Consider the following 14,370-nt stretch of genomic DNA (forward strand, 5'->3'; position numbering starts at 1 on the left):
ACAGATGGTCTTGGGATGAAGACATTTGCTGGCACTCAGGAAGTCTGAATTCAGTTTTCTGCCTGGTGTCACCATGGACTGGTCTCAGCAAGACAAGAGGTACTGGCAGACAGTAGCTCTTTGTGCTTGAGCCATCCCCAAGACACTGCAAAACAAATTTAATCCTGTCCATAAGGTGCTCACACCCAGGTTGTGTAGGCAATAGAAAACAGTGGTAGGACTCTGGGACACATGAAAAGTAAATGGAGTTAAAGATTTGTCACATTTGTCTGCCTGTGAGGTTTTTCACTTCTGGTTTCCTACTGAGCTGACAGAGAGGCCCTGCCAGACAGGCTCTGGCACCTACACTTCAAAGAGCAGTGTGTGCTCAGTGCTGTTGTGTAAGAAGGATGTGCTAAATACAACACAGAGCAAAGGACAGAAAGATCTGTGTAACTGCAAGGCATGGTGGCAAAAGGATCCATCTCATGTTGTATTTTGCCCCTTTCTGGGAGACATCAGGAAGGTTCTGTGACAGCAAAGGGTAGCTCATCCCTTTGACTTGCAAGTGAAATATATAGTTAAAATCTGCTGCATGAAGAGTCTGGCTCACTGGCACAAACCAAGTACTGCAGCAGGGAGGACACAGGTCACCACCTGGGGCCTCTTCAAGATTTGCAGAATACAAAAACGTCTTCCAGAATAAGAAGCAGCCTGGATGTGATCCAGGTTACCAACTGTGTCTCAAGACTGACTACATTTGGTGAAATGGCTCACACAGGTAATGCTGCCACCTGCAAACTCTCACAAGCAACTGGATTTAGAAGAAGAAAAGACAAGTTCAATTGATGAGCCATTTCCCTGTACTTCTGAGTGTGCAGTCATGTCCTGTAACACACATGCACTGTTTAACAAGGCCTGGCAGCTTGCTCTGCCCCGTCACAGCTACTGCTGCCAAAACAGCTCTGAGCACTACTTCTGACATAAGCTACACTCAAGTGCCATCTCTCCCTTCCTGCTTTACTCCCTCCCTCCCTCTCATCCACACCCACTGACCCCAGGGACTGGCTTGGAAATAACAGCTCTCTCCCCTCCTCCTCCCTTCCACTGTCAGCATGCCATGACTTCCTCCTTCACACTGAGGAAAGATGAGCGCAAAGGTCACAGAGAGCAGAGAATATGGAAACAGGAGGGTTTGAGCACCTTTGCAGTGTGTAACAAGCAGCTGCAGGCACAGCAGTAACCTGCCTGTGCAGTGTAAGCAGACGTGTTTGTGAGAAGCCATCAGCCTGTCCACTCAGGATCCACAGCTATTCTCTTTCTGACATCAGACCTTGTTCACTAGTCAGAAGATCAAACATCTTCTGTTTGCACTGTGGAGTTAATCATACACACACAGGCTTGGAGACCCCTGCATGTTAATATCCACTCAAAGGGAGCTGGAAGCACCAAAAAAGACTGAGTGAGCCTGATCCAAGTCTGCTACGGATCACTGCTGGGGCTGCAGGGCTGGCCAGCTTTCCATCAGGTCCCTGAGATGGCTCTATCAGTGAGGGTCTGAGTCACTGTGCAAACACGAGCAACAGAGAGGAGCTTAGAGAGCAGCACTCTGCTCTGACAGAGACAAATGCTACACGCCAAAAGGCAGCAAATGTGTAAACATGGGAAGCATCTGAAGGTGCCTGAGAGTTTCAAAATGTCACCATGAAGAGCCAACAGCAAATATGGCAAATAAGCTCATCCTGTGCCAGAGCACAATCTTCCCAAACTTTTTGGATGACAGATTTCTGTCAGCTGCTTTGACCATCACATGCTTATCAGTAAATTTTAATGAGTAGTTCTAGATACTATGTTTCTATAAATTCTTTGGCTTGGCTTCCTAGACCAGTAAAGATCTTTGGATTACAGTCTGGCAAGTGCTTTTCCCAGAGAAACCTAGAGCCCATAACTTTCACAGTGGCTATTTTCTGCAGGCATGCTTTAAGCTCTGACAAAGTGGGGCAACGTGGGAATCCACCCAGCATTTTGGGACACAAGCCCAGAAAAGAAACCATCAAGAGAAGAAGGCAGTTTCTTTCTATCTGACCAGTCACTCCACATGTAATGCAAAGAATGACCTTCTCCTTACTACAGACTTCTATTAGGCAGGCAGCTTTGGGGTTTGTGTTGTTCTGCCTCAGGCAACAGGAACAGAAGGATGGAACCTTCTCAGGGTTCTCAGGGACAGAAGGATGGAACCAGGCCTCAGGGATGGAGGGCTGGATTCCAGATCTGGAAGTATAAACCCCTACAGCTTTTTAGCTAGGGCTGTTACAGACCAACAGCTTCTGCTACAAGAACAAGTCCCACAAGCAAGTACTCAATGACTGGCACCAGTGCTCCAGGATTGCCACCTAGTAAACTAGCCAGAACCTACTTACTTCCTCTCAGACTTGCCTGCATGGCTTCTTGTCCATACTCAGGCACTGGTGGAAAAGATGTATAAAAGAGAAGGAAGGTGGTAGAAATTTGGAAGTCATGAGAAAAGAAGAGATTAAACATCATTAGATTCACTGTGTTCAGGAGTGGCTACAGAGGTAGACACTTTGAAATCACTATCTAAACCTGGCAGGGCAATGTCCATTCACAGGAATGGAGGACAACAGGTGCCAGTTCAGCTTCAGTAAGAAAGAAGCTCAGGTGGGAACTGAGAAAGTTACTGTACAATCAAAACGAGCAGCACATCTTCCTGCTGTAGCCAACAACCAGAAATATCAGGGAGTGTGATCTGTGGTTGGAGAGGGCTACAAAACTTCATCTCCTGATTCTATGCATTTGGAATTTTCTAAAAATGACCAATTTTTTTTCTGTCTCTTGCCACCTCAATCTTCCCAGCCTCAATGAAAGTGATAACTCATGTGATTTGCTGTCCATGGCTAAGACTTGGGAAGGACCTGCAGGGTGCTGCAGGTACTACATTAGCTCAGTGGCTTGATGAAACGTCAATATTGAAAGGGAAAAAGAAACACCTGTGTTAGACGCAGGTCTCACAAAAAAGCCTCAGTGTGACAGCTACATCACAAAAAAGAACCCAGAAATTGTTTCAAATGTCTACACGTTGAAAACAAGAGAACACTTCATAATGAAAGCACAGCAAAAGCAATTATTGTGAACAAAACTCATCAGTGAGCCAGGGGAGAAGACAACAGGCAGCAGATGTGCACGAAACAGAAGGAGCCAAGGCACATCTCACTTCTGATTCATGAAGATACTGCAGCCCAGGTAACACCCACTGGGTCATGCTCAGCATTGTCACCCTGACTAGTTTCTCTCTGCAGTGTTGCACTTGTCAACACACTCAATATTGACACTTCCTTGGCAGCACGTAAAGCAAAGTAGCATTAACTAAGTAGAACTTCCCTGGACCTCTTTCTCACCTTTCCTTAGCATCATGCTGGAGATACCCCCACACCGTGCTGGGTGCTTATACTGAATCTCCAGTAAGATCTAGTCCTTTCCCATATGAGGCACACAAGCTGAGACAGCCATGCACCGATTCAGATGAACTTACTGGGTTCAGAAGCACTGTCAGGAAGAGTTCACCACCACGAATGCTCTTGTCCAACTCCTTTGAGCCGCCGGGATATTCGTTATAGAAGATAGTGTGAGTAAACAGACCACAGGTCTGACGGGGCAGAACCTGGCAGCATCAGGAAAAGGCAAAGTTAGACTGGAGGCAGATGCAGCAGAATCTACATGTGAATACGTCAAAGCAGTGCTCTGCGGATCAACGTAAAGAGCCAGGGATGTAAGTGACAGGTTCAGAGGACTCCTGCTATTCCTCACAACCATTTAACCCACTGCAGTGCAAACAAGTCAGTGGGATCTCCATTTAGTCTCGTTGGGCTTGGCTTTGCTCTCCATTCAGCCCTGACCTCTGAATTGTTCTGACGAACGCACAACTGGCTTTAGCTAAGCTTGACTTAATGATTTTGGAAACACTGGTGATATTAAGATCAACATCTCTGATGCAGGTCCCTAGGAGCCCCTCCCCTGGGCAGGAACGTGGGCTGTGCTCACCATGATGCCATTATGGATGAATCCGCGCCGGTACCGGGCAGGCCGTAGGTGTGGGTACTCCTCTGTGCTGGTTACTTGGATGCTCCAAACAGACTTCCATGCCTCATAGAGTTGTGTGTGCACAGGATAAACACCAGAATGATGGGGGGCTACAGCATAGCCCAAGTCTGTGGGAATCCCGTGCTCCTGGAAACAGAATATGCAGCTTTATAAATCAGTATTTAACTAATATCTTTAGTAAGGATCATGATTGGCAATAGCATCCAAGATGGAGCAAGGTGACAGAGTAACATGAAAACTCTCTGGATTGGGAAACCTGAAATAGAATCATAGAATCATAGAATTTTAGGGGTTGGAGTGGACCTTACAGATCCCCTAGTGTCCCCCCTGCCATGGGCAGGGACACCTCCCCACTAGACCAGGTTGCTCAAGGCTTCATCCAACCTGGGTACTGCTTGTACTTCTTGTTTTATGCATCTATAGAAATATAAGGGTAAATCTGTATCAGGAAGAACCTTCAACACTGGCAACAGCTGCAGGTGTGACTAAACAGATTAATTCAGAACCCTCAGGTCAGGCTCCACAGTTACTACGAACCAATCAATGCTGTTAAATGACATATCTCACTCCTACAATGCCTAGATGTGAGTCACTAGAGAAGGAAAACAAAATTTCCTTAACTGATACAGAGGAAAGGAAGATGATGACTTGGGTCTGTATTGTCTCTAGCAATTCAAAGAAAAGCAGACATGGAGCAAGAGACTATTGAGGGTGAAGACAGGGGGCCTGCAGTTATACTAAAATGACAGGAAATATCTAAATTTCTTGGTTTTAATTCCACTTTGTGGTTCTGGTAGCAATATGAATGATGACAACTCTGCCCAGGTGGTGTATGATAAAACCAGAGCCCCTAAATGAAGCCATAACCTTCTCTCACTGCCAGTCTGTTTTACGTTAAATATGTGTAATTGTGTTCTGTGCTTTGTCTCTCTTTGCAAAAGACTGCACTATTATTTAAGTAGGAAAAGGAGAAGCCTAAATTGGTTCTATAATGCTGTGACTGTGCTCTGAATTCAAGATCATTCCTAATCTGTGTCATGGGAACACAAGACAGCAGCCTGCTATTCCCAAGGGGATTACCATCAAAAGAGCCAAAGTAGAGGTGAAGAGGACATTTCTTTTCAGAGAAACATGTATGCTATATTCAACTCTGGGCTGTAAGCACCAAACAGATATTGTTCCAGCAATGCAGGATGTTCAAGGCTTCCCCCTCCACTGTCAAAACCCAGGGAATTTCCCCTGCACTTCCTAGATAAGTAATTTCCTTCAGCATTGTCTGGGAAGGCCAGAAGTTGGCTGTGTGCACACAGAACATTTTATATTACTGACCAGGTGACTTCCTTAGAAAACCACACTGAAAAAAGGATGGAAAAGGAAATGCTTTCTTACTGCCAGAGTTTGTAAATTAATTGGATTTGGATGGTAATGCTACAAGTTCACACCTCAGCAAACAAGAGCCTTGGGATTTGCACCCTGGAATGTGCTGGAGCTGCCTGGGGCCATGCAGGTGCCAGGAAGCATTTCCCATTGCACAGACAGGTATGTGAGTGGCATTTCTTGCCTGCAGACAGCAGGTGCCACACAGCAATTTGAACTTTCAGATATGCCTTTTTTAAATGCAGCTGAATTGCTAGACTACTATTTGGGTTCAGTGGGGTCTGAACATTATTCCAGGAGAAGAATGTTTAAGGATTAGTACTGTAAAGTAAATACACTGCAATGCTCCTTACCACAGCAAACTGTTTGTTGAGCTTCATCTGCTCAGCCAGCACAGTGACATTGTGGAAAAGATGAGGCTGCATGTGACTCCACATGTGAGGGAACCACCAGAACTCCTTCCTGTGTTTGAGCAGCATGTCATCCCCTTCATCTTCCTCATCTGTACCTACAGAGAGCAGAAAAGGAAGCACAAAACCAAAAGGCAGAAGAGTGTTTAAAACCAGTGGCTAATCCCCTGCAATGCTGAGTTGTTCCAACAGAGAATCATGTTCTCTCGAAGGTCTTACACACACGCACACACACACTCACGGGGGCTGCAGGCAGGCACTGGGACAAAGGGGTGTCAGGGGCTTACCTGTGTGGTAGAATTTCCCTGAGAAGCCCAGGTTAAAGGTGAAATTTGGGACTAAAGTTCTCAGCTTATTCTGGGTGCTCAGTAAAGCCTGTTTGAACAAAAGGAAAAAGACATGTTCACATTCGTATTTTTTGCTCTGCAACATTCCTCTATGCTCTACTGCTGCCCAGTTCAGTCTGAAGAGGTATTACCGGGTGTGGGGCTAAGGATCGTTGCCCTTGGAGAGAAGCAGAGCAGACAAGTGCTCCACATAGAGTCTTTACTTGAAGTAGTCCTGCTGTACTAAATGTACACTTTAAAACCAGTCAGATGATGCTTTCCACTTCAATGTTTAGAACCCAGAGTGTCTGTGCTAAGGCAAAGGGACAATAAATCTCATTTGCACGCAACGGATCCTTTACACTTTCCAGGTTCAACCTCAACATTCCCTTCCTCTTCCATCTTGGCTAGGACTCTGCTACTGAACCTTTGCCCTTTCTCAGTCTATGTGTTAATGAAAAGGAGGATGGGGCAGCATGTGGTGCACAGACGAAGGAAAAGAAGTCAGTAATAAAATGAACAGTAACAAACTGATGCAAAGGGAGGGGGCTTTTATTTGGAGAGGAAAGGTGGATTCTCAGAACTACCCATGCAGTGAGTCCTGCCACATCAGGGAGGTATCTCTAGCTTTGTGTCCTTTCCAAGTGTCAAAATAATTTTGTAGCAGGAAAAGTTTCTTGGATTCCAGGAAGAAAACTTGGGAGAGCCAACATTCACAGTTATCACATCTCCTACAGGTTCTCTTGTGCTCACTTGTGTCTGCTTGAAATGCCCAAAGTAATTGCTACAGCCAAAGGGAAGGTGCCCTGCACCACAAACCTCAAGGTCCAGCAGTGGCCCTTATAAATAAGACAGCAGACAGCCCTGACAGAAAAAAAAAAACCCAAACCAAAACCCAGGGGCTCAGTGTGTCACAGACAAGACACAAACTAATTCCAGTCAAATTTCTTCTGCTGGAAAACAATAAAAGAGAGAAGCTTGGGATGCATGCTCTGCTGCTACCTGTGTGCTTCAGGGAAAGTGTCACTGGTGCAGCTCCCTATGGGAGAAGTTCTCAATCAAACAGGGACTGCCAGAAGGGCTGTTGGCAGGTGACAGACACGGTCCTTGTTCAGGCTATTTAGGTTTTAATAGCTTTTCTAAGAAAGCAATGGATCAGTGGCTGCACCAAGGTGAAGGTGATGACCTCTCAACAGCAGACTTGAGCCAGAAGCAAACACACAGGCAACCTGGCACGTAACTGGGGAAAGCATATAGACCTCTCCAGCTATGGAGGTGAAATGGGCAGATCTGGCTGCCTCAGATGCCCTTCCCCAGCCCCTAGGAGCACAAAAGAGCACTGCAAGGTGCCTCCCCATGGCTCACACCCCATAGGCACTGTTTAGGGGCACCACTGAAAGTGCACTCACAAAGGCAGACTCTCATTCCACGGAGGAGCCTTGACACCTACCACTTATGGATAACCTGATTGCTGTCATGAGTATATCAAAACACTGTTGACCAAACACTGGTCATCACATTAATTTAAAATTTACTTCAATCACCCATCCACTGCAAATGTATCCTGGAGCACAGAGGCTGAGCAGTTTTGTGTCCAAGGGAGGCAGTCCATGACCACAGCAAGGTGGGAAAACCAGACAGATTATTTCTGCAGTGCTGCAAGATACTCTCAGTGCTTTCTCTGAGGGAAACAAGCTTTCAGAGAGACACACTTCATTGTCTGTTCCTCATTCCCACAGTGACACCAAATGCAGCCTGGGACAAATTTCAAAGGTTCCAGCTCCCCCATGGCCACATGCCTACCACATCCTTACCTCAGTCCTCACCCAAGAGTAATACTTTGAGAAATGTAAGGTATGTGACATCTCCAGAACGTATCACAAACACAGGCAAGGCTTTCGCAAGGTGACATGCCAGCAGCACTAATGGCTGAAGCCTCCTTTGCAGCACAAGATCCAGCACTGGCAATTGGAGGGGGGCAAGTTCCCCTTACCTAGCCCAGTAAGACACAGCAACTCACCCCACACATCAGGGAGCACAGAACTTTGCATCCCTCCACAGAGAGGTGCCTGTCTGCCCAGCTGGATAACAACATCACTTCAAATTTGGGACCAGCACCTTAAACACATCACCCAGTAACTTAGACAGGAAAGTGCCGCTTTCTTTTCTTGTCTCCAGAACTGTCCCAAGCCTCACCACTCCTCTCTGCTGCCCTGAAAGGCACATCCAGTTCTTCAAGCTTGGGTAGGAAAGTGAAGGGAGGGAAGACAGTGGTTAAGAGGCTTAGCATTCCTATGCACGGAAAGAGATTTAAAGCCTGGCTGGGGTTACCATGACGACACATCTGTCTGATAATAAATCCCAAAAAACCCTGCTCCAGCAGGCTACAATCCTTTGTGTCCGGGGAGGGACCAGGGAGGAACTGTGGGGGCCCTGGAAATTCAGAGACTATGAAGTCCAGCGGAGTTTATTGTCAATCTTCTGCCATACCCTTGTTGGGTCCTTGTCACAGTCACATCTGTAAGGTGGCATGGAAAAGAAATCTTTCTCCTGAACAGGATAAAAGAGACTAAGGTGCCAAGAAAATACTTGGAAATTTGTTTCAACAAATTATGCATTCCATGTTCCCTAGCACACTGCTTCAGAGAGGTCTGTGAGCAATCCAGGTGAGGGAACAGACTGGAAGATGGCATTTCTCTCTGCACTCTGTTTCTCTTTCATAAAGTGGGATGAATATGATAGTACTAATAATATCTTACAGGTGACTCAAGTGGCATTTCATTTATATCCATAAAGTGCTCTGAGATTCTTAAACAAAAGGCAATCAAGAAATGTGGAGTAGGCTATCCATTAAGATATAAAATAGCTATCCAGATGCGAACAGATCTTCATGTGCATATTTATGAAGCTCAGTTGCTCACATGATACAAGACAGAGGGTTAGAATTTTAGCTATCCCTCTAAAAAGCGAAGTTTCTCCCCCGAGAAAATTGCCCCTTCAATCCATCCAAGTATTTGTGGTTTAGATTTTTGTATTATGTTTATATTTGTGTTTTATATTTTTATCTTCCACTCCAAAAATCCTTCCAAGATGCAAGCAAGCCCACTAGCTAGCCAGAAAGGCTCCTACCTCAGCTAAGCTCCCTGCTAAAAGCTCTGCAAGACTTGACCCAGGAAGGACAGAGATGGAGTCTCCAAAAGATTCCCAGCACTGGCCACCAGAACTCTTAAGCCACATCAAGGCCAGAGCTGCTTCACGCCTGTCACAGTCTATCAGAGGATATCCACTGCCACACAGACCTGTACCTAGGAGGCCTTTAGGACTGAGTTGGGGCAGCCTTGCTGCAGGCTCAAGTGACAGGCAACTACATTCCAATGCACATTCCTGGATGCAATGCAAAACCGGTTTGAGCTTCACCCTGATGTTTGATTCCCATCACTGTAAAACATGCCTTCTTCATAATCTCAAACAATGATAAATATTTACTTCTAAGCAAAGGTTAAGGGGAAAAAATTTAAAATTGTGCCTTTCATTGCAATACATTAAAAATCTATATAATCTCACTGACAGATCTGCAAAGATTTAATCAACAGTCACTACAAGCCTTGATGTCATCCAGGGAAGATAAAAACTCTCTCAATGGGGTTAATATTCTAGGAGTGAGGAAGAAATCAGGTAAACTCACAACACCCTGACTGTACTGGTTGCTTCTAAAGGACCTAATCCTCTCCTAAGATGGCACTGCAGTAATACAGGGCTAAATCTTCAAGCAACTCTTCTTTTTTAAGGTATGAAAATTTTTAACTTCCAGAAGTGTTTGCAGAGAAATTTCAGCTGTTCCATCCAAACCCCAAATATTACCTATCTCAGGTCCCTCTAAAAACAGGCAAAAGAAAAGGGGGAAATAAGGCCAAGAGTCAGATGCTGGGAAGAGAGGATACCATGATTCTAAGAAAACAGTGCACAGACAAATTAAGAGAAACAGATGGTTAAAAATGGGAGGAAGAAAGCTGAGTGCTTTGCCAGCCTCTTCTCAATGCTCACACAAAGCATATTAGAAATGTGAGGCAGAAACACCTTCTTTGTAGATACTGCCCCTGTGGACACTGAGCAGCACGTTGAGAGGATTTTCTGCAGCTTCCTCACTGCCCAGCAGAGCAGTTGCACGGACATAGCTCAAAACAGTGCTAGCAAAAGAGAAAAACTCTGATGGTGCTGGGATTTCTACTTCCCCTCCAATCTTAGAATTAGGGAGAAAGAAATTGCTGAGTACTTTAATTGCAGGTAAGATCATCTTCTGTAATTTAGAGAGGCAGGAGCTGGCTGACAGCCACCCTCACTAGGTTCTCTCTTTTCCACCCTCGCCATTCATAACCCAAATGAAATGACTGTCCTTGATTTTCACTTAGCTCTCAGACTCACTACTAATGATTGCTCACTATTTATGCCCTCGTAGAGATTACCAGCAAAAGAGGCAAAAACTCATCTACTTAATCTTCTTGCCTCATACCTAAAGCCAACCAGGAAGGATCAGAAAAGCCAGATCCTTTTGCATTAGAAACGGCTTGTCTTTGTTGGCCAGTTCCATGGAGGTTTGGTAAATTCCGAGGATTATGATTTTAGAAGAGACTGAATGTGGAATAATTGAGAAGAGAAGGGATTCTCTGAGATTTTGTTTTGTTAATTATGTGCAGCTCAAATCTCGGGTAAACTTTACAAGGGAAAAACATTTTCTTTGTGCAACTTCCAACTGTTCCACTTCAATTGAGGCCTGTGAGCTCCTGCTCCAGCCCTTCAGCAGAAACAGGAATGCAAGGGTTATCATCTAGAAAGTAAAAGCAGGCATGATTCCTTTTTTTCTTGTTCAAGAAGAAAGCTATTGAGCTCTCCTTTAAGCATCACAAAAACATTTCTGCTCTCATGTCGTACATGCACTATGGGCATGCATTTGATCAAATTATATTCAGTGCTTTCTTTTAATAGTCATTTTGCCTGGAAAGCTCTCTGAACGTGGACCTGCATATGGCAAACAGGCTCACTGGGACAGCAGAGTCAATTTTATACCTTCACACAACATCCAATCTTCAAACCGCTACCCTGACCACTGTAATCTAAGCTTTGAGATAAGGAACTGTGTGTTGAGATAACAGCCCTGAAACAGAGCTTTCATATAAAAGGCCAAAGAAAATGCCAGCTGTTCTGTTACTATTATATCCTCTTCTCTCCCCACAGTGAGAGGCTATCAACAAATCCATGTAGTTATTTCTCGCTTTTAAAAAATAAAAATTCATTAACCTCGCATGGCTCTGCAATCAGAGAGCTTCTTTTAAATGGATAAATCTGGGGTTTATCTGCTTTGCCTGAGATTCTCTGCTTACTGATCACAGATTATTCCTCCATTTCACCCTGTTAAAACCCAAACAAAGCATCTTTTGGAATAATCGTGTCTGGGTTTGTTTTTAACATCACTAGGGCAGCCTTTGTTCCCAAGAACTTCTGTCACCTATATCCTGCTTTCTCACACGGGTCTGTAACCTGCACAAACACTACAGAGGTGAGAATCTCTGCTGGTTTGGACTAGAAGGTGCGGGACCTGCTTAGGACCAAGAAAAGACTGTGATCCTTCAAAAAAAATAAAAATATTTCAGAGCATTTCAGCACCTCAAAACACAGGGGCGCTGTAGTGAAATGAAGACAATGTTAGCATTTTCCTTAAATATTTTAGCTTTTTCCTTAAATATGACATATGACTGTTCTGTTTTTCTATACCTGTGAGCTTGGCAACACTTTTTCTATACCTGTTTGCTTAGAGTGTTACAGTCAAAGGTGGCTCTAAAGAATTATTAAAGAATGAAATTACTCCAGGAACTGCCAAGGAAAGCAAACCACACAGATGGCATCTCTCTTTCTCAATCATGAGGCCACAGAGATGGTTCTCATGAAGGCTTGGTCTGACCATGTTTCCCTGGGGAATTTTTGGATACCCCCTGCCAAGGGATGAGGGTTGCTGGTGGTAGACATGAAGGGGTGTGTAACAAAGGGTGAGAGAAAACATTTTCTTTCCCAATTTGGTTATGTGCTAAAAAGCTAGACGGGTAACATATAGACTGTATCAGTTTACACTGCATATCTGTTTTACAATATAATATATACAGTTTATACATAACAAATAATAATAAAAGCCTTTTTTTTTCTCTATTCTAGCACAACTTGCCTTTTCCTTTTGAAAGGCAGAGCTTACAGCTACAAATAGGTTGACTGAGGAAACCTGCATACGCATGTTCCTTATGTTAAACTGGAGACAGCAAAGACCACCACAGGCATCTTTCTCATACATTCAGAGAGACCAGCCCCTGAAATGCTCCATTTCAACCTGCAAAACTGTTGAGAGCATCACATATGGTGCCTCAGCATCTTTGCAGGCTGCTTCTCTGTCTAAGATGAGAACAATTGCAGCAATCAACTTTGACTCAAATGCCACCTTGACTTTCCTGGTATACCACACACGCTGGAAATTTGTCTAGTAGCTACTCTGGGGATTTTACCTCTACATCAGACACTTTCATGCGAGTGCCCTCTTTTCCCACAAATATATCATCAATGTCGACGAGGATATAGCGATCAAGTGTGAGACAGAGGCGTTTGCCAGTCAAATAAGCAATGGCATCCACGAAAATGAGTTTGTGCAGCCAAAAATTGAGGTTATTGCCGAAGAGAACCCGCTGGATCCCATCATGCAGTCCCAGGTCCTGCACCACCGTGGCATGCAATGCTTTGTGAGTGGCCAGGTGAGGAATGGACTCCGAGGACTTTGTGCTGGCCAACAGCACTGGCTCGTAGGTGCTGTGGTTTGACTGAAACACGGTCCAGTCATCACCAGGCAGAGGACCCTGCTCCACCTCGTTAGCTCGGGTGACATAGAGCAGGGGAGCACTAGGATTGATGTGATAGTCCCGCAGCCCCAAGTTGGAATGTAGGAAAAGGGGGAAACCCTTGAGCTGTGCACTGAGCAGGCTGTTCTCGTTGGCTTTGAAAAAGCCTATAATCCCCACTCCATACTCTACACAGTATTTGTCCAGCAGCTCTCGGTTCCAAGCATCTAGGTTCACATATTTAAGGATGTTCTCATAGATAATAAGCGCGTAGCGTCCTCGATCTTTGTCTGTCAGGGTGGGCATATCCCCTTTGCCAGGGGCGATTTCTGTCCTGTATTTAAACCGGCTAGATTCCAGGATGGCCACTATTTCCTGCCCCAGCTGGGAGTAAATGCTTTCCACAAAGACTAGCACCACGGGATCTGTGCGTGAGGTGTCCACAGATTTGGTGAGCCTCCAGCTGGCCTGCGGTGGGATCAAGACGCGGTGCTGGTTGCTGCAGTCACTGAAGGGCAGGGGTGGCGGCTCCTTAATTTTGGGGCTGGTAGTGACGTAGTAAGCCAGGATGCACATGGAGATCAGGCTGAAGGCAATGAGCAGCAGGATCAATCTGTGGAGCTCCAGCTGTCGCACATGCCGCACTACTTTCCACAACTGAATCATGGTGGGGCGGGCGGCTCACCCCTCCTCACGCGCTGCGCCCACGCCGCTCCGGAAACCGCCAGGGCCGCCGTGGCAGGACCCAGCAGCAGCTCGCAAAAAAGAAAGAGCAGCTGCAGAGAGACACAAAGCTAAAGCAAACAGCTACAAGGCTAGACTCCCAGGGATCTGCCATTTATCTCAAGTAACCATGGCCCTCAATTCCCATCGCTCTTTTGTGTGCTTCCTCCTGTTCCTCTCCTCTCGCTCAGGAAAGTCTTTTGGAGGAGCAAGGTTTTCTGAATCTCGTCTCCAACAGCAAATCAGTCTGTCATTCTATGCACAAGCAGCTTCAGCTCAGCCTTCCCAGGTGTCCTGTTTCTCATTTAGCTGTTTCACATTTACATGATGGCACCTCCTCTTTGCATCCTGCAATTTAAAAAGAAAAAGTCAATTCTCACTATGGATTCATGGTATTTAACAGGTTTGAGATGAAATGGCAGGACCAGCAGGTGCTAGGTGGGCAGCACCACTCACCCATCAGCAGGCAGACCTGTTCCTGGGAAGTGATGCACAGCACTTCTGTGGGAGCTTGACAGAACAACTGTGATGGCCTTTGGAAGAAAGGTCCTGACAGTGCACAGG

At 45.4% G+C, this 14,370-nt stretch overlaps 1 protein-coding gene across 2 annotated transcripts in view; it reads right to left on the minus strand.

The window, feature by feature from the left end:
* NDST2 (N-deacetylase/N-sulfotransferase (heparan glucosaminyl) 2) overlaps positions 1 to 14,156 on the minus strand; it is a 23,440-nt gene extending 9,284 nt beyond the window's left edge. For both annotated transcript variants that reach the window (XM_009079583.1, XM_009079582.1), the window contains exons 1-5: positions 12,757 to 14,156; positions 6,173 to 6,260; positions 5,829 to 5,983; positions 4,039 to 4,224; positions 3,530 to 3,658 (exon numbers count right to left, since the gene is read on the minus strand). In XM_009079583.1, the coding sequence (XP_009077831.1) occupies positions 3,530 to 3,658; positions 4,039 to 4,224; positions 5,829 to 5,983; positions 6,173 to 6,260; positions 12,757 to 13,749 (1,551 nt within the window). In that variant the 5' untranslated portion in view covers positions 13,750 to 14,156. The remainder of the gene's footprint in view (positions 1 to 3,529; positions 3,659 to 4,038; positions 4,225 to 5,828; positions 5,984 to 6,172; positions 6,261 to 12,756) is intronic.
* Between the last annotated feature and the right edge of the window lie 214 nt (positions 14,157 to 14,370).

Source organism: Acanthisitta chloris, unplaced genomic scaffold (genome assembly GCF_000695815.1).
Source record: "Acanthisitta chloris isolate BGI_N310 unplaced genomic scaffold, ASM69581v1 scaffold208, whole genome shotgun sequence".
Lineage (NCBI taxonomy): Eukaryota > Metazoa > Chordata > Aves > Passeriformes > Acanthisittidae > Acanthisitta > Acanthisitta chloris.